Source organism: Hemiscyllium ocellatum, chromosome 28, assembly GCF_020745735.1.
Source record: "Hemiscyllium ocellatum isolate sHemOce1 chromosome 28, sHemOce1.pat.X.cur, whole genome shotgun sequence".
Classification (NCBI taxonomy): Eukaryota; Metazoa; Chordata; class Chondrichthyes; order Orectolobiformes; family Hemiscylliidae; genus Hemiscyllium; species Hemiscyllium ocellatum.
Genome location: NC_083428.1, coordinates 14,495,956 through 14,519,179, shown reverse-complemented (window position 1 = coordinate 14,519,179; position 23,224 = coordinate 14,495,956). Strand labels below are relative to the sequence as shown.

The following is a 23,224-nucleotide window of genomic DNA, read 5'->3' as shown; positions in this document are numbered from 1 at the left end:
ATCTATGAGCTCAAACACATTCACTCTGCCCTTCATATCAATGCTTGCATTCATCTCCATGGACACCACCATGTACAACATATCCAGTTCCACGCTGGCAATCATTCCTCCTCCTCTCTTTGCTGTAACCTGTGGAAACTCTACCCACTATTTTTCCAGGGATGGGAGCAAACATCTTACCCAGTGCATCCACGGAGGGTTTGCTTGAGATCTGTCGTAGTCTGGATGCAGAACTTGGGCCAGGGGTCAACGAGTCACTACGGGGGGTTGGGGTGATGGATTTAGATACCGGAGTGGTAGCCTTCTCATTCTGTTACAAAATAAAGAAAGTGATGATGAGATCAACATAAATTCATCTCACAGACAAGTTTTCATCCCCTGCTGAAGCACTGTGTCCCCATTGATGCCAAGGTCAATGTTATTTTGAAGCTTTTGAAGAAAAGTAGTAGCGCCCCCAAACAAAACAAACAGCCTTGATGGGTTCTTTTTAAAGCCCCTCCACTTTTCTCCTGAAGGTGCTGCAGTCCTTTCGTCCCTCACCCAAGAAAGTCTGCTCCATGTGGGGATGTACCACAGTTAGGGAGGCCTTGAGGTGCAGTGGGTCTCATCGCTGCCTCAGAGCCAGGAGATCCAAGTTTGAGTCAAGCTAGGGTGTGCTCATAACTCAACCAAACCGGTTGTCAATCCTCCCATTGCGCGCCAATGGCAGGCTGTCAGAGTGGGAGAAATCCCTGGTCAGCCATGTGATGGAAGGAAGATGGAGTCTTTACCAGCACTGACGAACCAAGGAAAGGCAGATGGAGTTCAATTTAGATAAACGTGAGGTATTGCATATTCATAAGGCAAATCAGAACAGGGGTGCTGGGGAGTGTTGCTGAGCAAAGAGACCTTGGGGTGCAGGTTCACGGTTCCTCAGAAGTGGACTCGCAGGTAGATAGGATAGTGAAGGCGGCGCTTGGTACGCTTGCCTTTATTGGTCAGTACATTGAGTATAGGAAATGGGAGGTCATGCTGTGGCTGTGCAGGACAGTGGTTAGGCCACTATTGGAATATTGTGTTTAAATCTGGTCTCCCTGCTATAGTATGGATGTTGTGAAACTTGAAAGGGTGCAGAAAAGATTTACAAGGATATTATTGGGGTTGGAGGGTTTGAGCTACATGGAGAGACTAAATAGGATGGGGTTATTTTCCCTGGAGTGTTGGAGGCTGAGGGATGACCTAATAGAGGTTTATAAAATCACAGGGAGGGCGTGGTTGGATAGATTGAATAGCCACAGTCTTTTTCACATGATAAGAGAGTCTAAAATTAGAGGCCATAGGTTTAAGGTGAGAGGGGAAAGACATAAAAGGGATCTGAATGGCAACCTTTTCACACAGAGGGTGTTAAGTGTATGGAATTAACTGTCAGAGGAAGTGGTGGAAGTGGGTACAATTAAAATATTTAAAAGGCATCTGGATAGGTACGTGAATAGGAGGGTTTAGTGGGCTATGGGCCAAATGCTGGCGAATGGGACTAGATTAATTTAGGATATCTGGTTGGCATGGACAAGTTGGACCAAAGGGTCTGTTTCTGTGTTGTATGACTCATTACTCATAGCTCCTGACTGCAACTTTCTTGCAAAAGGACATGTTGGCAACTCAAGACTCTCAGCCATCCACAACACGCCACACGCATTTACCACAGGCAGATGGGAAGCCACAGCTAAATCCAGTCTTCTCCACATGCATTCCACCCTGTGTTAAGTAGACAACGATCAGGAACAGAGAACCTGGCCACAACCATTCTACCGAAGCCAGAGCAGGTAGGGAGTAACTGCTCCCACTTCAGAAAGGATCAAGAATGAGAGGGCATAGATTAAAAGAGATTGGCAAAAGAAGTAAAAGTGATATGAAAGAAATTTTTTTCACGCAGTCAGTGGGTCAGGAATGAAGCAAACTGTTTGCTAGTGTGGTGGAGGCAGGGCTAATCGATGGAACTATTTGAAAGTGAACAATGTGTTGGTTTGTTAGGTGAGGACTAGGTCATGGTACTATGTGAATTTGGAGCACCAGTGCAGACTACATTGGGCTGAATGGCCTCCTTCTGTGGTGTAACAATGTGATTTTGTGAATTGTTAGAAATGGAGGACAGTTCATGGTGACAGCTCACATGCTACTAGCACACCAAGAACTGAGTTGAGGATTTCGCTCATCTTCACAGCCCACTATCTCATTCGTTCAGTTTGCTCACTGAGCTGGTACATGAACGATTTTGCCTTTGCATTGCACCTTACACAACCACACATTGTCCGAGAAACTTCCCAAACATGGAATGATCTCAGTACATAGGAGCTGTTGCTTCGTTGGTAAAGGGAGCAAACTCCCCCAGAACCTGCTTTGAGATCAAGGACCAGTTAATCTGTTTTTGTGCTGTTGAATGAGAAACTTGTGCCTGAACAACAGAAGGTAACAACACTCCCATTTATTTTAAAAGTCACAGGAGCTCATTCAAAATTAAATAGTATTAAAAATACCCCAAAATGGAATGTATCTAAGAACACCAAATACACAATTAATTCTGAGAGCATCAAGACGATCTAGCTCCTGTTAGAGTTAATGATGCTAAACGTCAGACATTTATTGTGTTATAAAGTTATAGACACTTCCTAGCCAACCTGATCAGAGATTAGATTCCTGACAGGGTGGAAACAGGCCCTTCGACCCAACCAGTCCACAACGACCCTCCAAAGAGAACCCACTTCCCTCTGACTAATGCACCTAACATTATGGGCAATTTAACATGCCCAATTCACCTGACTTGCACATCTTTGGACTGTGGGAGGAATCCCACGCAGACACCGGGAGAATGTGCAAACTCCACACAGACAGTTGCTTGAGGCTGGAATCGAACCTGGAACCCTGCTGCTGTGAGGCAGCAGTGCTAACCACTGACCCACCATGCCGTCCCAATGTTATCACACACCTCTGGAGCAGGTGGGACTTGAGCCCCCACCTCCTGGTTCAGAGGTAGGAACACTGCCACTTCACCATAAGAGCACCTGAATATAAGAAATTATACACGAGGACAACTGAGGCAAGTCAATAATCTGAAAATAAAATCACATTTTATGAAGCATATTTTATGATGCTTTTAAGTCAATAAAGTACTTTTTAAGGTCGTCATAGTTGTCACATAAAAGACTGAAAAGCACATTTTTTTCAGCAGAAATATCCTACAAAGAGCAACAGGATAACGCATTTGACAGCATTTGTTTACAGAGGAGGAGTACTCAGCTCTTTCGCGAAGAGGGCTTGAGAAAGTTGACGGGGCTGCAGTTTAACACCTCAGCTGAAAGACACCAACCCTTTGACATTGCACATGCTCTCTGTACTGAACTGTCAGCCTACGTTAAGTTCAGGCCCTGAGCTGTGGGATGTGAACATACGCATCCTTTTAACAGGCAGGTCAGCATTGTCACCGCCACCTCCCCCGTCCCCCCACCCCCCGAACCCAGCTGAAAGGTACAGATAGCACTGAGTCCCCAAAAGCACCCAGAAACGCCCAAAATCTCACATGAGAGTGTTCTACTTACCAGGCCGGCCTCTTTGGATTTGGAGGGTGGCGTGCTGCGGGAAGAAGCCAGGGATGCAGGGCTGCTCGGAGCATCCTTCCTCAAAAGGTGAAACTTATCCAGGCCATTTCCACGGGGAGAGTGGGGTGGGCTGCCTTGTGGAGATGATGGATCCTGCATTCAAACAGAATCAGAAGGTCAGGAACTGGTAAAGACTGGGTCTCCGCTGTGTATACCAGCACGAGTGTAAATACCTCCATACTATACAAAAGGGACTGGAGAAGGGGCATTAAAATTGGCAAGAATGAAGCCATAATTGAGTGGTCGAACCTATCTGAGAAGATTGAACAGACGCGCGTTCTTTTCTCTATAACTGTAACCTGATGGAAATCTTCAGCTTAATGAGAGGACCCAGCAGGGTAAACATAGAGAACATGTCTCCAATTGCAGATAAGTATAGAAGTTGGAGCTATAAATTAGTCGCTACTAAATCCAGTAAGGAATTCAGGAGAAATGGTAAATCTGGTAAAGCCGCCATGGTCCCATAGGGCTGCTCTCCCATTAGAGAGAGACAACCTGAGGGTCACCGTGCCTCGGGCAAGGGGAGAGGGATCTTCAAGACCACCTCAGCCAGTGTGGGAACTGAACCTTTGCCTTTGACATCACTCTTCAAGCCAGCCAACTGAGCTAACTGACCCCAGAAAGGGATTGTAAATGAGGAGCCTGTTACCACAAGGCATAGTTGAAGTGAGTAGCATAGATGAATTCAAGGTAAGTTGGATACGCGCACAATGGAGTCAGGAATAGAAGGGTATACTGATGGGACGGTTTGATCATGGGAGGAAGCTATGCAGAGTATCGATTATGGAATCAGACAACTTCTGTGCTACAAATATTGTGTAGTATGTTATCATTAATGTAAAGGATCTCCTGTTGATGGGGACAGTGAGTGTGCTGCATAGTCTTGCTGTAAGCACAGTCTCTCCTATCCACCCCTCTTCTCTCCCTGTCCTGTACAGTCACATGGTGCTCAACACAGGATCCATTCCAAAGCAGACTTTTCCATACTGACAGGAACTGCACTGTCTCCATGCTGGGATCACCAGCTTCCCCTTGCTGTTCAAACAAGGCTCCTTCAAGGGGGAAGACTATGATGTTACCCTCTATCTAAGTACTTACAATTTCCACGTAGTCTGCATGGCAAAATACTTTGCATTGTACAAAGATACGAGAAAGCACATCAATTTGGTAGAATTCAAGGTATAACTGGGTGAGGCAATAATTATTTGCTTTCAAAAGAGAATAAGCTGACATTCATAATGGTGTGTCTGGGAATGAACCTAGAAATACATGGGATTTAAAACACAGAAACAGGCCATTTGGCCTGACTGATCCTTTCAAGACCTTAGGCATCACAGAATCCTTTTCCCAATCTTACCCGTTACCCAATCAGCATATTTCCTCCCTGATGCACTTAGCTACTGTCTCCCTAAAGTATCCACGCTATCACCTCAACCACACTATCTGGGAACAAGTTTGGCAACAATTCTGAGAAAAGAGAAGTGTATAGCCTGAAATCCCTCTTGGATTCATTTGTAATTATCTGACATGTTCCTTCGCTTTGATCTCCTCCAAAAGTCCAAACATCTTCAATAGATCTATCTCCTCAGTTTCAAAACCTCTATTAGTCCAACCCGTCTGCCTTCAGCAGATTCTTAGAAAATGCAAATCAGTTGGAGGATTGATGTGTTTTCTGATCAATCATGTTATTTAATATTGAGCTATACACATATGTAAGAAAGTTAGACTGTTCTTTTTAGTATTACAGACTGGTAAAACAGAAAGTGGCAATAAAACAAAATAACTAAAAATGCATACAAACCTCATTTGAAACATCCACGACCAAGTTATCATCACTCTTATCGCCATCACTGTCCTGATTATAAAAGAGATGAAGTTGTAAGGATCTATACATAAGGCAATGTAAAACAAAGACTGTAATAATATGCAGTGTAATACCAATCACCAACACTTTGAGATTGGCTGTATAAATTCCTCTCTCTTCCCCTCCTAACCTATTTTAACACAGGTGCTATTTCAGTGATTTGGACTGGCTGTCAACTTCACCTGGAAACAGTATACAAGGATAAGCTGTGTTGACAATATTTTACAAGACTATATCCCAAGACTCTGAAAGGACCTTGTTCTAAGTCTGGACTGCCAGTTAGGAGCTTTGGTATGGACATCCATGCCATGAAATAGCAGGCCAATGAACCAGCTTTGCAAATGAAGGACACACACTGACTACACAAAGTCAAAATGTCAGCCTGAAAATACTTCTGCCCACACATTTCCAAACGTTTATTCCACATGCTAACTGTGTATCTTACTGTTGCCTGGCTAAAAACAGATTCATTTATGCTTTTCCATTCCACTGATTGCCAACATGCGTGGGCCTTGTAATTTTTGACAATTTTATTATTCATTTCTCGTTAGCTTAAAATCAAGAATCACAGAACTCCATGAGTGAATGGGGAAACAGGTTAGCCACATGCCCTTTGTTCCATTTCTAGGTGGTGCAGTATAACAATGGGAATGTTGAATCATCGCTCAAAACTGCAGGCAGAATCTTCCAGAAACTTGAACAGACATGCAAGAAGTCCAGTGAAGTCTACTATTGGAAGCAGCTAGCTGCATCATTTATCTAAGTTCTGGATGTCAGGGGGATTGTCTGGTTAGACAGTGGTGAGCTGCCGATGAAGTGAGACTGTTGCTTGTTAATGCCTTTATTAACTGCACATCTTTCCTCATTCATATGCAGCTTCTAATCTCACCACTTGCCATGAGCAAGCAAGATGCTGAAAATTCTCAACATGGAAGTTACTAGCAACTTCAGCTTGCTGCTTGCTTGTGAAGAGCCTCTATATTGGATGCCAGGCACCACCGTCTCGAGGTACACTCCATGGACACCTGCCCCAAACACCCAATGTCCATGGACATTGGCATCTTACATGTGTCAGCCTCTAAGGACCGCTCTGATCCATTGATGGTATACACTTAGCCTTCAATGCTGCACCTCCAGGTACAATGGCAATTATAACTTATCATGGACACTTTATACTCGGGGGGGACACCCCACTTATGGATTGGACCAGGTTGCGTCTCCGGCCTGTTTGCTTGCTCTCAGTCCTCCCCCACTCTGAGTCATCCTGGATGCTCATAGTATTCCTTCCTTTTGTGTCCCTCCCCTCAGTCAGAGATGTCAGGCTCCCAGTACTGCTGGACCATTTACTGCAATACAAAACCAGGAAACTTGTCAAGGTTATTAACAGTCCACAGTCAAATCAAAAGACATTGCTTTTGCTCAGGGGGTTCCGGGCACAATAAGTCAAGGACAGCTTCTAATACCAGTCCAGGGGCCAGGACACGGCCACTCAGCTGCTGGGGGCCATCAGAGTCAGGATCTCCTCTGCATAAAGGGATGAGGAGCTGAATGTCTTGTAGCCCAATATATGTCTTAAAATTTTTACTGCTTTTTTCTTGCCTTTTTCCTCCTGGAATGAGAGACAGGCAATTATTAAGCGCGACGAGCTGGCCTGTGTGAAGGGGCACAGCAGGGGCAAGTTAAGTAGTTAATGAGACGAGTTTGGTAAGTTATGGCAAGAGATCTTGTGAGGTCTCACAGCAAGAAACAGTCCATAAATGAAAGTGGCACTTAACCAGAAGCCGTGGTCCTGTACACCTTCTCCACAACATCAAGCACTGCTGGCTGAGCAGTTGTGCAGGCTTACCATCCTCCATAAACTCTCTTTACTAAATAAATCATTCAAACATAGTTTAGTTTCACTCACCAATAAATATATGGCCTTGCACATGTACTATTCTCCAAAAGAGACACTGCTGCAGGGAGACTCTGTCTATGAGGTAGGGTTTCAGCACAGCACACAGCATACCACACTTTTATAAGAGAGTTTGTTTTTATTTTTTATTCTGGCTTCACTGTGTTTTTGTCCCTCCTTCCCCAAAGGTGACATTACCCCATAATCCCTTCAGGTGACTGGCATCCTTCCATATACTGGTTGACCTCTCTTCAGGTCTTTTCCACTGGGGTAAAAGATCACCTTAGGGTGGTCTCGCTAGAGCTATGATGCCAGCTACCCCTTATAAACCTTATTTCATTAATCATTTCTATTGAACAAGCAACCTGCTTGTTAATATCCAGCAACAATAACTTGCATTTATAGAGCAGCAATGCCAAGGATCTTTGCAGAAGGCTCTTAAAGCAACGTTTTGGTACACAGCCAAAAAAACAAGATATTTGGCAATAGGGTGTAAGAGCAGGCCATTTGGCCCATTCAGTCTGCTCCGCCATCCAATGAAGCCATGGCTGATCTGACAATCTTCAAGTCCATTTTCCTGCTTTATTTACAAAACCCTCGATTAATTCCTCCTGTGACTCTAAATGCTGTTCACTTGGAAAGACCTTTTAGACCCCTGACTGGTGAGCAGGGGAGAAGGGATGGGATAGGTCTTGCACCTTCTACAGTTTCAATGGCAATGTGCTGTGGGAAGGAGGGGTGGTGTTGGTGGTCACAGAGGGAACAGTGTGCCAGCATGATCCTGACCTTCTATTTCATCTGATAAGGTTTTGCCAACTCACATGTACCATCCATGTCACTCTGTGGACTCTGCCATCCTTACTACTTGCCTTCCTATATATTTGTGTGTCATCTGCAATCTTTTCAGAAAGTATATTCACCTATACCACTGATGAATGAACTATACTATTACATATACATATAGGGCAGCATGGTGGCACAGTGGTTAGCACTGCTGCCTCACAGCGCCAGAGACCCGGTTCAATTCCCACCTCAGGCGACTGACCGTGTGGAGTTTGCATGTTCTCCCCATGTCTGCGTGAGCACCCTCCGGGTGCTCCAGTTTCCTCCCACAGTCCAAGGATGTGCGGGTCAGGTGAATTGGCCATGCTAAATTGACTGTAGTGTTAGGTAAGCGGCAAATGTAGGGGTATGGGTGGGTTGTGCCCCGACCGGGTCGGTGTGGACTTGTTGGGCCGAAGGGCCTGTTTCCACACTGTAAGTAATCTAATCTAAAATATAATTTAAATAATTGCAGCCCTAGAATAGATTCAGGTTGACAACCTGAAAATGCCCCTTTTATCCCAAATCTCTGTCTTATAATAGTTAGCTAATCCTCTATCCACACTGAGGACTCTTATCTTGTTAAGTATTCATATGTGCAGTATTTTATCAAACATCTTTTGGAAATTCAAATATATTGCATCTACTGTCTCACCTCTATCTATCCTGCTTTTACCTGATCAAAGAATTCCAATAAATCATTAACCATGCTGAATCTGCTTCATTTTATTATTTGTTATTAAATGCTCTACTTAGATTTACACCATCAGATTACACCAGCAAGGCACTGCCCTAAGGCATGAACCAGCCAATGACTGGGGCTGATTTTGTTAAATTGAAACTGGAGTTATGATTGAACAGAAAACAGGAAGTGTTGGAGATCCCAGCAGGCCAGGCAGCAACCAAGGGGAGAAAGCAAGCTAACACTTAGAGTCCAGATGACTCCAGCATCTGCAGTAATTTGTTCTTCCATTATGTATCATCAGGTATACTTTCCCATATATACTTCATTGTGAATCTAAATAGCAATTTTAAATCAGGTCTCAGCAAGATTATTAGCACACTCTGGATTATTTAGTAATTGTCGGTCCATCGCAGAATCACATGTAATTAGATAAGATTACTTACAGTGTGGAAACAGGCCCTTCGGCCCAACAAGTCCACACCGACCCGCCGAAGCGCAACCCACCTGTACCCCTACATTTACCCCCTACCTAATACTGTGGGCAATTTAGCATGGCCAATTCACCTGACCCGCACATCTTTGGACTGTGGGAGGAAACCGGAGCACCCGGAGGAAACCCACGCAGACACGGGGAGAACGTGCAAACGCCACACAGTCAGTTGCCTGAGGCAGGAATTGAACCCGGGTCTCTGGCGCTGTGAGGCAGCAGTGCTAACCACTGTGCCACCGTGCCGAACCACTGTGCCACCGTGCCGTAATATGTACTGAATTTTACAAGCGTGGGCTGGTGCAACATACCCAAGACTTTGCCTGCTGTGAATACCCAAAAGGGACATGCCGCTTCATATGATGCATGACACACAGTATAAAATATTGTTACATTTTTACTATAGTACAGTTGCAAGTGTCCTGATGAGCCAATAAGCTTTGATAATATGTATTTTTCAATCCTTGGTAACTGCATGCAACTTGAAGTCAGCTAAGGACAGAAACAGCTTCACAATAGTGCCCAATGACAGTCTCTATCTATCCTAACGTGTGGAAGGGCAGCCATAAGCTGGAGGACAGTCAGTACCCCAGGCCTCAAGGCCAACATCCAACAGCATCTTCAGAAGAAAGAGAAATAAATTAGGTAGAGAGTAAACAAGCCGAGACCAGTCGAAAATGACGGTGCTTCTGAATGGAACTCTGCAGGGAATGAACGCAGACACTCATGTGATTCACAGAAACCAGAATCACGAACAGAAAGTTCAGCACAATGGAGGTACATGAACAAACAAGTTTGTTGCTGGAATATAACATGCATAACTGAGGCATGAGGTGAGAAGTAATTACATCAATCAACACTCAGCTCTCTTAGTGCACTATACATGTTGCCAAGCCCTGAAACAGATTGAATTCTCTGGCTGCTGTGGCCCTTTTAAAGATGTGCAGAGCTGTACAATAATATTTAAATTGGATTACAAGAAGGCAGACTTCTACCAGGCATTAATGCTCACTGACCTGCCAATCAGAGCGCTCCATGATAATGAACCATCTACTTTAACAACAACAGAGGGCACTGTGGTCATTAAGTTTTACATAGGGGTTATCTCTATAGGTGATTAGCTGTTAAAAAGACTACAAAGCCCAAACAACATTTCTATTTTTGCCTCATGCTGAATTTGTTTTTCATCAAAGAGACAGTCAGCACTGTCTTTGTACCTCTCTGCACTCCTTCATCTCTTGATCTGGACAAACTGTAAACCATCTTCTAAATAATCTCTGCTCTAATTGAGCTGTTTACAAAGTCCCAGTTGCATCATCAGTTTACGATAACTGGCTGAGGAGCCTCCTCTACAAATGTTAACAGATCTGGCTCCTGCCACCAGACTGATTGGCCGTTTGACTGTAATTAAGCTCATTTGCAGGCCCTGGATGTGCCCCTGGGCACAATCACCATTTGGCCCACTTAGGGTGATAATAAAAAGTAGTCATTACAGTGGCACTCCGTATGGAGCCGCTGAACTGAATCGCTTCCCATTCTTTTCTGACCCTCACCACTCCCCGACTCCCCCCTTCCTTCCAAACGATCCAAATTGAGGTTAATAGCTGCTACCACAGGTCTGCAGTCACGTTCCCTAGCAACCAAATCTGAAGGGTCGCTGACCTCAAGAGTTGAGACCAACAACAGCCTTAGAAAAAAGCCAATCTATGCAAATTTACAGCCTGGTTTGGGATCTACTTTAAGGGCAAGTATATCTTTGGGAGTTAAACTGGTCTCTTTTACTTCAAACACATTGAAACTTATTTACACCAACCTCACATAGGCCATACAATGAGGGTGGATAGTTAAACTTGGACCTAAAGTAGTGTTCTGAATCAGACAGAGCTGGGGTTAGCACTCAATGATTCTCACCCAATCTTTTCCTGTATTTGTTGCCTGGGATACAATTGAAAGGATGTAGTCAGTGTGGCATCCTCTTACTAGCACATGCTTCATGTAAATGCCTAATATTGGACTCGGATATTTGACAAAGCTATTGATATTTGGGATGGGGGATGGTATTGTCGCTAGACTCTTAATCCAGAGACTCAGGTATGCTCTGGGTTTGAATCCCACCATGGCAGATTGTGGATTTGAATTCAATAATAATCTGGCATTAAGGGTCTCAGGATGACCATGAAACTGTTGTTGATTGTCAGGGGGTAAAATGCCACTGTGTTCACTAATGTCCTTTGGAAAGGGAGGTCTGCCAGCCTTGGGTGGGCTGGTCTACCTGTGACTCCAGACCCACAGTAACGCGGGTGATTCTTAACTTGCCCTTAGGGCAATTAGGGATGGATAATACAAGTTGCCCTAGCCATGAATGAATAACAAAAGCACCTCCTTTAGCTCAATATTCGTTTTGGTTTTGATTAACCATCTATGAAGCATTTTTCTTCATCTAAAGTGCTGTCTGGTTGGTTTATGAATCCAGAAGGCCCAAATCCAAACGAGACAATGATAGAGATCAGAATTTTAGCTCCAGATTTACTATCAAGCCACCAATGACAACCAACTGCCAGGTAATAGGTAAAACAAGAGGCATATCCACTGCAACAGCTTCCAGGTCTGCCACTCACCTGTATTACACTTCTGCTATGTGGCTCTGCTTTGCTTTGATACAGCTACAAAGAGTCTCAGTGTGTTATATTGTGTGTTTTCTACATTGAGCAGAGTTTCATTATTCAGTTTGAACTCACAATGGGACTGAGTCAGAAATAAAACACTCAAGAACCCAGCAGTGAAGCTGCAACTCATTCTGTGGTGACCAGCAGAGGACAGTACACAGTAGTTTCACAGCGGAAGGCATTCCAGAGAAAGCCAGGGCTGATTAAGTTCCACAAAGACACACGCAGAGCTTCGAAATGCTGCTCAAATGTGTTACTTAATGGCGGAAGGCACTACATTAAAGTTAATCATGCCTTTAAATGGATTTCTGTGGTGTTTATGTGCCAACAAGCAAAGACTGTGCAAAGACTTGCAAGAGGAAATGGGTCACTGTGTTTATGCTGTGATTGCAAGGACTATTTCCGATCCAGTGTGAATTTTGAAAGGGGCCTTTATACAGATCGTGAGTTGGCAAAGGAGACATAGCATCAATGTGCTATACCATAGCATGATCGCATATGGGTCAATTCCCCTGTACTATCCATATTGGACCCAAAGGAGGCCATTTTGATTTTGGTTAAAAATGGAAGCATACAAAATTGAAGTAGCTTTCCCAAGGGAGCAAAGTAATTGAAAATCAAAGCCAGGAAGGATGTCCAACTTATTATCAATATTTTGCAATATTGGCCAAAGTCACATTGATTTGAAAGGGTTTAGAAAAGATTTACAAAGATATTGCCAGGGTTGGAGGGTTGAGCTATTGAGATAGGCTGGGGCAGTTTTCCCTAGAATGTTGGAGGCTGAATAGAGGTTTATAAAATCATGAGGGGCATGGATAAGATAAATAGACAAGATCTTTTATCCAGGGTGGTGGAGTCCAAAACCAGAGAACATAGGTTTGAGGTGAGAGGGGAAAGATTTAAAAGGGACCTATAGGGCAATTTTTCCATGCAGAGGGTGGTGCGATTATGGAATGAGCTGCCAGAGGAAGTGATGGAGGCTGGTAACATTTAAAAGGACTCTAGATGGGGATAGGAAGGGCTTAGAGGGATATGAGCCAAATGCTGGCAATTGAGACTAGATTAATTTAGGATATCTAGTCAGCACGGGCAATTTGGACTGAAGGGTCTGATTCTATGCTGTACAGCTCTATGGCTCTATGACAGTCCCCCACTCCCCAAATAAATTCTAATCACCAATTCAAAACACCATCATAGAAAATAGAACAACACATTATTCTGATAGGACTTTTGTTTTATTTTAAACCTTTGTGTGGGAGCAACGTGTACTGTTCTGATATTAGTAGGCACTGGAATTTACAATTCAGGTCATCTCTCCACTTGCCCCCCCCCCTCCATGTCTGGGTCAGTGTATTGCCATGTATCAGCCACTTCGGCACAGGCCGACTCAGGATATAGGGAAAGGAGGGAAGAGAGTCAGTGTATGCTTGTCAGATCAAAAGAGAAGGCATTTTAAATCTCAGCCCTGGTGGGTTAGCAGTTCAAATCCACTTGTAACTCAAAAAGAGGGGAAAAACCTTGAATTAATAGTTGGCAGACAGGTGATAGTGAATGCACAATATGATATAGCAACATCAGGGCAAACCAATTAATGCAGACAGGCCTTTTCAACGGGCTGTTATAAGCTTTGTTGTTAGAGTGAGTTAAACACAATGGCACCCCCAACACCCCATTATCTGAAGGGCCTGGGAAACACTTAAAAAGCCTTGAGAGATTCAGGCACAGCCATACAGTAAGCAGACAGGAGGCAGGCTGACCGTTTGGTTAGGCCTAAGGGGCTGAACAATGGGAGTCTCAATTGTGTGAGTGAGCAAGCAGGAAATGAGGTTAAGAAGCTTTAGCTTTGCGCAGTGTTATCAAACTGATGATTTTCCTTTACAAACGTGACGTTGTTTGATACAAGAGGAATTTTTTTTAAGAAACAATCTGTATCCCTGCAACATGTTCCCTTTCTCCAGCATCCATATAAAACTAAATTTATGAAACTGTAGTGGCAAAGAAAAGCTGTGACCCATCCAATTTAGCAAGAAATCATTATTCACAGTTAGCACTAACAAGATTCTCATGGGAATTTGAAAATATAACTTGGCATATTTGCTCTCTGAGGTGGAAGGAAAAGATTCTGTGTCATGATTACAAGAAAGCACAAGGGGAATTACCTCTGTGGACTGGGCCAATACTTATCCCTCACAAAATATCCAAAAAATCTATTTTCTTTTCACCGTCATAAATCTCCCAAAAAAGCTGCTCTTTATTCATTGTCACTTTGTTTTTTATGGCATCTTGCTGTGTGCAAATTGGTGGCTGAGTTTCCGACATGACAAAAGTGACTACACTTCAATTTTATTGTCTTTAAAGCATGCTGAGATGTCCTGAGGATGATTTATATCACATTGATAAAGATCATTATATAGAGTAATGTGACATAGTGGTAATGTCACGGGGTTGGTAATCCAGAGCACCAGGCTAATGCATGGGTTCAAACCCCATTACAGGAGCTGGTGGAACCTATATTCAATTTGAGTATTGGTGAAAAAGGACACATTTTGCTGAAGCTTTTCATCTTTCACTCATCAGGACAATTTTCAAGAAATACCAATATAAGATGGAGTAATACTTTTATACTGTATTAGAAGAGTCTGCTTACTGGTTGGCTATGGATGCTGGTAAGCAGACGTTTTGTCATGGAGAATGTACCAGTTATATGATGACTGACATTTAACTACCAAGCTTTGTTTAATATTAAACGAGGCAGAGGTTGATTCTGACTGGTCAAGGTGCTGCCCTGAGTAACGAACCAGAGAATAGAGGTCACCTCTTTTACTCAGTCGGAGTGGGTACAGTATGTGTACATGTCCTTTCTCTCTCGACAAAGAAAAGAATGCTTCGTAAAGCTTCTGGTTCATGCACCTTTACCACACTGTGAGCCTAACTAAGCAAATTTGGAGGGCACATAAGGAGCAAATGTCATTACTGTGGGTCGGGAGTCACAAATCGGTGAGGGTATATTTGCTATACTACAGGATATTAGAGATTGAGTTAATGAAGTTCAATGTCTTCATGAAGGTTTTCATTTTAGATTTACACATATATTGAATTCAAAGTCACAAATTGCCAAGGTGGGAGTTTGAGCCTATGTTCTCTAGGCAAATCTTTGGATTACCACCTTACCCAATGTTTACTGTGGCATGACAGTAAGTGCTGTTAAGCATGGAAATGTCTCTCTCGTCATTATGTATCAGTGACATGATAAACTGATGTCAAGACTGTTCATGTGGTATGATTGAACTGAAACATTCAAAGCATTCTGAAAGATTGGATTTGCAATTCTACTAGAAATGGCAAAAAGAGGGAACCTTCTTGTTCCATGACTGCCCCAGTGGAACTACCTTGGCACAACCACAAGATTGGGCAGTGCGCCTGGTTTCAAGTGGATCTTTCACCTTTAGGAGTTGAGTGTGAATGAAGCCCAAGCAGATCAGAGTGCACTCTGAGTGCTGACTGGGAAGGGTCAGATATCAAATGTGCTTGGAGGCTCAGTACAGTTGCTTAAATTCAAATGATCAGTGAGGAAATTGGAAACACCTTCACGGTTAGGGTTGGACTACAAGGAATAGAGAAAGCTTTCCTCTGCAGTCATTCCTGCTCTACCTGACCTTGGTGTGAAAAGCGATCCCAAACCTGAAATCAGAGAAGGCCATACAAATAACAGCTGTGTCATTTCTTTTCCACTTACAAGCCAATGCTTCAAGGGAATTAGATCCACGCAGCACAATTCAAAATGTTTCTACAAGAGTTAAGTAGCAAAAGAGCAAACATAGAGCTTCAGATCCGCCAGGCTTTATTTGTCTTCTTTGTGTCAAAAAATTCTTAATCTGCCAACAGAGCAGTGTGGGACACAACCTTGTTCCAAAAAGAACATTTCACCAGATTCTTGGGCTTCACAGGCAACATTTCACGTGTAATTAGATTACTCAGAAATCCTGTCAACAGGAGACATACATGTCTCAGGCTCCAGTCTGGATTCCAAATGACCCTTGACTTTGGGGATTAGATACAAAATGTGGATCTACAAATACAAAACCAGAAGTCATGGCCTCACATTTCCAAACCTATAGCATCTTCAGCTTTCCAGACTGTGTATCCGCCATAAAATTAATTGGAGCAGCTTGAGACATTAGACTGACTCTCTCTCAACTGCACGGAAACATGTGGCCACATGTGCAGCTCTCTAAACTCACATGATAGCAAATTTTACACATTGGTGGGATGTGGGTGTTCATCGATTGTCCATCCCTAATTGTCCAGAGGGCAGCTAAGAGTCAACCACATTGCTGTGGGCTTGGAGTCATATGTAGGCCAGATAAGGGAAGGATGACAGTTACCTTCCCTGAAGAAGATTTTTTTTCCCCCCTGATAATAATGGTTTTATGGTCATCGTGAGACCCTTAATCCAGATTTTTTTTATTGAATTCAAATTCCACTATTTACCATTGTGGGATTTGAACCCAGGTCTAGATTAATAGCAATCTGCTCATCAGTTGCTTTGTTTTTCAGGCTAAATAGAAAGATTTACACTACATAGCATTTTATAACCAAAGCAATATTCTTTGAAATCTACTCATTGTTGCAATGTAGGAAATGCAGTAGCTAATTTGTGCTCCACAAAATATCAACGTGACAATCAACCAACGATCTACTTTTCTGTATAAATTGAGGGATCGATATTGGCCCAAATCCCAGAGATGGTGACTATAAATTTACTCTGAAATGCTGACGTGATCTTTTATACCCACCTGAGCAGGAAAATGGCAGGGATGTGGGAGGGTTTTGGGGCAATCTCAGTTTAATGTTTCTTCTGAAAGCTGGTACCTCCAACACTGTGGGACCCCCTCAGTACAGAACTGAAATGTCAGCCTGAAATGTCACAACTGAATTCTGTGTCCAAATCTTGGCGTGGGACTTAACCATTGGGATCCATTGGGATCGAAAGAGTCTATGGCAAGCATCCCTGTATCAATTGATAATACATTGAAAGATATATAGCCTATGTTGCCTGGAAGTATACTGCACCTTTCATGTAGATTTTCTTTGGTCACCCTATGCCAATGACAACCTTAATGATATCAAACAGTGATATCAAATATCGGCCTCTGACTGGCCAAAGGTGACACCCTGGAACATCTAACATTTAAAATTCTGCATGTAACAAGCACATTCCTCTTTAGTGACAATCTATGTCCTTGTTTTCATTTTCACCGTTGTCATTTGTTGACAAGGCCTCTCCTGTAAAAAATCACCATACGCTCTGATTGTCGACAAACAGTACCACAGGAAACCTGCTGCTCTCTCTGGGGGCTAATGGGGAAAGGAACTGTGTATTTTTGCTCAAGAGTCATCAAAACCTGATATCCAGAGCACGACACATGAGATTAGATTCAAATTCAGATTGCCTGCTCACATTATTGTTGTAACTATTAAACTGGCAATACGTTGCAAACTCTTTAACATACATAATGTCCCACCGAGTCTTTGTCATCACATTTTCTCTTCTTGCCATCAGTGGTACTGTAGTCAAGGGAGCCTCTGTGCTTGTCTTCAGCTCGCACACTGTCAGAGGGAGAGACTGATTTACTCTGTGGAAAGACAAGGACATTGAAATGTGTTAATAATACTCTGAATATCGCCCCTCGAGCCCAGTCACTATTCTCACTTGTCAAAGGTGCATCCTTAGCAGCCCACACCAACTACTTTAAATCCATGAGTCTAATTGTTCTTACGTTGCAAGCCTGGCCCCTCAGGAAGTTGGCCCAGGTGTGTTATTGTGTTACTTTGACATGTAAAGAGTGTGTGTGAAACAAAAGCCACTGAATGATAGGCACTGCCTGTGTTGGTGTGTCCTACGAATAGGTGCAACGTACCATTGATAAGACATAAGACAATCATAATGAATCCCCATTTGTGTCTGTGCACAGATTTAGCCTATACTCAAACAGTCTGTCCCTTTAACTTGCGCAAAATTGAGATTTCAGAAACTGGGAGCACCCAGTTATTAAATACAGGAGCAGAAGTAGGCTATTCAGCCCATTAAGTCTACTGCACCATTCAATGAGGTCATGGCTGATCTGACAATTCTCAGCTCCATTCTCCTTACGACCCTTGATTCCCTTACTGATTAAACATCTGTCTGTCTCAGCCTTAAATATAGTTAATGAACAAGCCTCTGTGATAAGTAACTCCAAATATTCACTCCCCTCTGAGAGAAGAAATTCCTCCTCATTCCTGTCTTAGATTGGTGACTGCCTGATCTGTGATTATGCCTCTGGTCCTAGGTCCCCCACAATGGGAAACAATCTCTCTCGATATCTACTGCGTCAACTCCCCTAAGAATCTTACTAGTTTCAGGAAGGTCGCCTCTAAATTCCAGAAAGTACAAGCCCAGCCTATTTAGCCTCTCCTTGTAAGAAAATCCCTCCACATCTTCTTCTGAGTGTCTCCAGTGCCAATATATCTTTCCTTAGATAAAGGGACTAAGACTGTTGCGTCTTCCAGCTGTGGTCTGACTAATAGAAAAAAGTGAGGACTGCAGAGGCCGGAGATCAGAGCTGAAAAATGTGTTGCTGGAAAAGCACAGCAGGTCAGGCAGCATCCAAGGAGCAGGAGAATCGATGTTTAGGGTATAAGTCCTTCTTCAGGAAGTCAATGAAGGGCTTATGCCCGAAACGTCGACTCTCCTGCTCCTTGGATGCTGCGTGGTCTGACTAATGGCCTGTATCGGTTTAGCAAGACCTCCCTATTTTTATACTCCATTCTCTTTGAAATGAAGGCCAGCAGTTCATTTAGATTAGATTCCCTACAGTGTGGAAACAGGCCCTTCGGCCCAACCAGTCCACACCGATCCTACAAAGACCCATTTCCCTCTGACTAATGCACCTAACACTATGGGCAATTTAGTGCAGCCAATTCACCTAACCTGCACATCTTTGGACTGTGGGAGGAAACCAGAGCACCCAGAGAAAACCCACACAGAGACAGGGGGAATATGCAAACTCCACACAGGCAGTTGCCTGAGGCTGGAACCGAACCTGGGACCCTGGTGCTATGAGGCAACAATGCTACCCACTGAGCCAGCGCTTTGTTTCCCTATGTCCTCGTGCATGAACCTGATTCATGCATGAGGACACCCAAATCATTCTCTGTTTTAGCTTTCTGCAACATCTAAATAGCATTCAGCTCCTCTATTCTTCCCTGCATAATCTTACATTTTGCCACATTATATTCCATCTGCCAAGTTCCTGCCCATTCCCTTAACTTGTCTATATCCCTCTGTAGACTCTGTGTCACACTCACTATTTTTCTGTCATCCACAAACTTGGTGATAGTACATTTAATTCTCTCATCCAAGTTCTTAGCATATATTTTAATTAGTTGTGGCCGCAGCACTGATCCTTGAGACAGTCTGCCATATTGAAAACATTCCCTTTATCCCAACTCTGGGTGTTCTATTAGTAAGTTAATACTAACATACAATCCCAAACACATTAGGCTCTTTTTATTAGATATTGCATGTAGTACCTTATCAAACTTTTTTTCAGAATCCAGCTATACTCTGTCTACTGGGACCCCTTTATCCATTACGTTTGTTACCTCCTCAAAGAACTTTAACAAATGTGTGAAGCATGATTTCCTCTTCATGAAGTTATGCTGACTCTCTGTGATTTAATTTTGCATTTCTACTTGCTCTGCTATTACACCCTTTATAATAGCCTCTAAGATTTCCTACATGCTAAGTTATTGAGCTCGTGCTTTTTGTCTCCTTTCATTTTTGAATAAGGGTTTCACATTAGCAGTTTTCCAATCCTCTGGGACTTTTCTCAAATCGGAGAGTTCTTCACAGATTACGAGCCAGTGCATCCATTATCTCTGTGGCCACCTCTTTTAAAGTCTTATGAATCAACCCATCGTGACCAGGGTACTTTCCGGCCTTTAGCCCCATTAGTTTCCCTTGTACTTTTTCTCGAGTCATAATTACTATATTTATTTCCTGCCCTTCTTGGACCCTGCAACTACATATTATTTTTGGAATGCTATTAGTGTAGTGTAAGACTAACGTATTTAATCAACACCTCTGCCATTTCCTGGTTCCCCATAATTATTTCCCAGCCTCGTTCAATAAGGAGCAACTGTTCACTTCGGCCTCCTTTTTCATTTCTAAATATTTAAAGGAGTTCTTATTGTCTTTTTTTCAATAAAACTTGCTAATTTACCCATATAGTTTATTTTCTCCTCTTTATTTTGTTTTGGTCACCTTTTGTTGATTTTTAAGATGTTCCCGATCTTCTGGCTTCACTAATCTTTGCCACATTGTATGCTTTTTATTTCAATTTGATACCATCCTAAATTTCCTTGGATGCTGGATTCTCCTCTTTCTAGTATCATTTTTCCTCACTGAGCTATAGCTATGATGTGAGTCATAAGGCTATTGTTCATCAACTGTCTTTTCTGCTAAATCTGGTTCCCACTCCGTCCTCATCCCTACCCAATTACCCCTATTTAGGCTTAGCATCGTTATTTCTGACCCAGGTTTCTCACTTTTACAACTCTACAATATACTGGTCACTTTTCCTGAGCGGGACTCTTACTCGGGAATCCCTTATTCAACCTTCATTGGACAATGCCAGATTCTCAGGTTCCTGGCTTATTAGGAGGAGAAAGTGAGGTCTGCAGATGCTGGAGATCAGATCTGAAAATGTGTTGCTGGAAAAGCGCAGCAGGTCAGGCAGCATCCAAGGAACAGGAAATTCGACGTTTCGGGCACAAGCCCTTCATCAGGCCATCAAGCCATTTCTGATGAAGGGCTTATGCCCGAAACATCGAATTTCCTGCTCCTTGGATGCTGCCTTACCTGCTGCACTTTTCCAGTAACACATTTTCAGCTTCCTGGCTTATTATGCAAGTCTGCCACTTATTACCCATCCATACATATTCTAATATGATAGTAGCAAGCTGTCTTCTTGCATCACTTGATAATAATTTGGCATAACTGGATGCTTTGCAAGAGGGTCATTAATGTCTTTACATTGGAGTGGAACTAGACTCACATATCAGATAGGTAACATCGGCCAATTTCCTTCCTGAATAGATATTAGTGAACCAGTAAACCTCACAGTCAATTTGCAATCGATACCATGCCATGACTTAACAGTTTTCAGATGTTTTTAAGTGAACTGAAGTCCTCAAATTGCAATAGTAGAATTTAACCTCAGGTTATTTGCATGATCAGGCCATGTCTCTGGAATTCCAAACCAGTAGGACAATCACTACACCATGACACCCAGGAAGCGGCTGACTGGAGGCTCAGGACAATTCAGATGATGAAACGTCCACTTAATGTAGTTAACTCTGATTCTCTCTCCACAGATGTACCCAGTCTGCTGAGTATTTCTGGCACAATGAGGGGCTGGGATCTGGAATGCAGTGCCTGGCAGTATGGTGGAGACAGGGTCAATCCAAGCATTCCGGAGGGCATTAGTTATATTAAAGGAAAGAATGCACAAGAATTTGGGGAAAAGGCACTAAATCATAATGCTCCTTGGAGAGCTGAGCAAACATGATGGGGATGAATGACTTTTACTGCATCATAACAATTCTGTGATTCGGAAAGTATTTTCCGCTTGTGTTGCCAATTTCCAGTATCCAAAGAACCTTAAGTTGCCGTGAGGCTTGGTGAGGTAACGACCGCACATACTGACAGTGTGTTGTCAAAAACACCTTAAAACCTGGCCATCATGCCATTGAAGGTAACCTGATCTGAATGTGGTGATGTGACCTTCACTCTTTCCATAATCAACAAAACCATGAATGAAGAACTGCTCTCCTTCATCTTATTGATGGTGGAGTATTGTTGCTGGCCTTTACAGGAAGCACCGCACCTCAAAGTTAAACTGCAAAGTGGTTTGACACAATAAACCAGTACATAAAAATACGGGCATCAATAACTGGAGTCCACAACATACAGACTAGGCAGGGGATATTCAGGAGAAGGTGAGGACTGCAGATGCTGGAGATCAGAGTCGAGAGTGTGGTGCTGGAAAAGCACAGCAGGTCAGGCAGCATCCGAGGAGCAGGGGAATCGATGTTTCGGGCATAAGCCCGTCATCAGGAATGAGGCTGGATGAGGGGATATTCAGGAAGTCTCTACTGAGCAACGGGTGAGGACAGCCTAGTTTGATATTGAATTTCACATGAGAATCATTCCCAGAAAGGTAATAAGAGGCCCAATACCATGTTCAGCATGAAGAAGAATTATAGAATCCCTTCAGTGCAAATAGAGGCCATCCAGCCCATCGAGTCAGCACTGACCCTCTGAAGGTCACCCAGACCCACCCCATCTCCATAACCCCTCATAGGTTTTTGCCGTTGCTCACCCACCTAACATGCACATCCCTAGACACTATGGACATTTTGCCACGGCCAATCCACCGAACCTGCACATCCTTGTGGGAAGAAATTGGAGCATCCAGAGGGAACCTACACAGACACAGGGATGACGTTGCAAACTCCACACAGACAGTCATCTGGGGCTGAATTCAGATCCAAATCTGTGGCGCTGAGAGGCAGCGGAGAGATAGGAAATCAGGCTGGAGCTATGGTAAGACATTGTTTCGGGAAGGGGAAACATACACCTGAGAGAAAATGGCATTGTGATGTCTATTATATTGGCTGTGTCGGGTAGGCGGGTGATCAGTAAGGATGATGGGATTACATATCTGAGGAGGCTCTAGGTATGAAGCATCTGGATATGTAGGTGGCACACCTCAATGTATAAATATTATACAATTTGCTATATGTGGGCGCAGCTTGACATATCTTTAATGGAATTCTTCTGAAAAGATGCCTCAGTATGACACTGAGCTTTAACAAGGTTTATTCAACATATTGATATCACCACATGACAAATGAAACAACAGACTGCAGGAGGGAACAGGGAAATGACAGAATAAAAAGACAACAGCCCCTTTCAATGATAAAATAAAATTCTTCCACTTTAACCTTGGTTGTGCTTTTCTGTTTCTTCCACTTAAATCTCTGCCTTCATCACATGCAGAATACAGGCCAGTCCTTTCACATGAAATCCCACCATCACCACCCCAGTAAGTGTGCATTGAGTGAAT

General features: G+C 43.2%; 1 protein-coding gene across 7 annotated transcripts in view; it reads right to left on the bottom strand.

Moving 5' to 3' along the window:
* LOC132829139 (transducin-like enhancer protein 4) overlaps positions 1 to 23,224 on the bottom strand; it is a 218,736-nt gene that overhangs the window by 29,335 nt on the left and 166,177 nt on the right. For 6 of the 7 annotated variants that reach the window (XM_060846467.1, XM_060846470.1, XM_060846471.1 and 3 more), the window contains exons 9-12: positions 17,564 to 17,686; positions 5,434 to 5,487; positions 3,573 to 3,725; positions 181 to 310 (exon numbers count right to left, since the gene is read on the bottom strand). In XM_060846467.1, coding sequence (XP_060702450.1) covers positions 181 to 310; positions 3,573 to 3,725; positions 5,434 to 5,487; positions 17,564 to 17,686 — 460 coding nt within the window. The remainder of the gene's footprint in view (positions 1 to 180; positions 311 to 3,572; positions 3,726 to 5,433; positions 5,488 to 17,563; positions 17,687 to 23,224) is intronic. The other variant, XM_060846469.1, reaches the window with a different exon arrangement.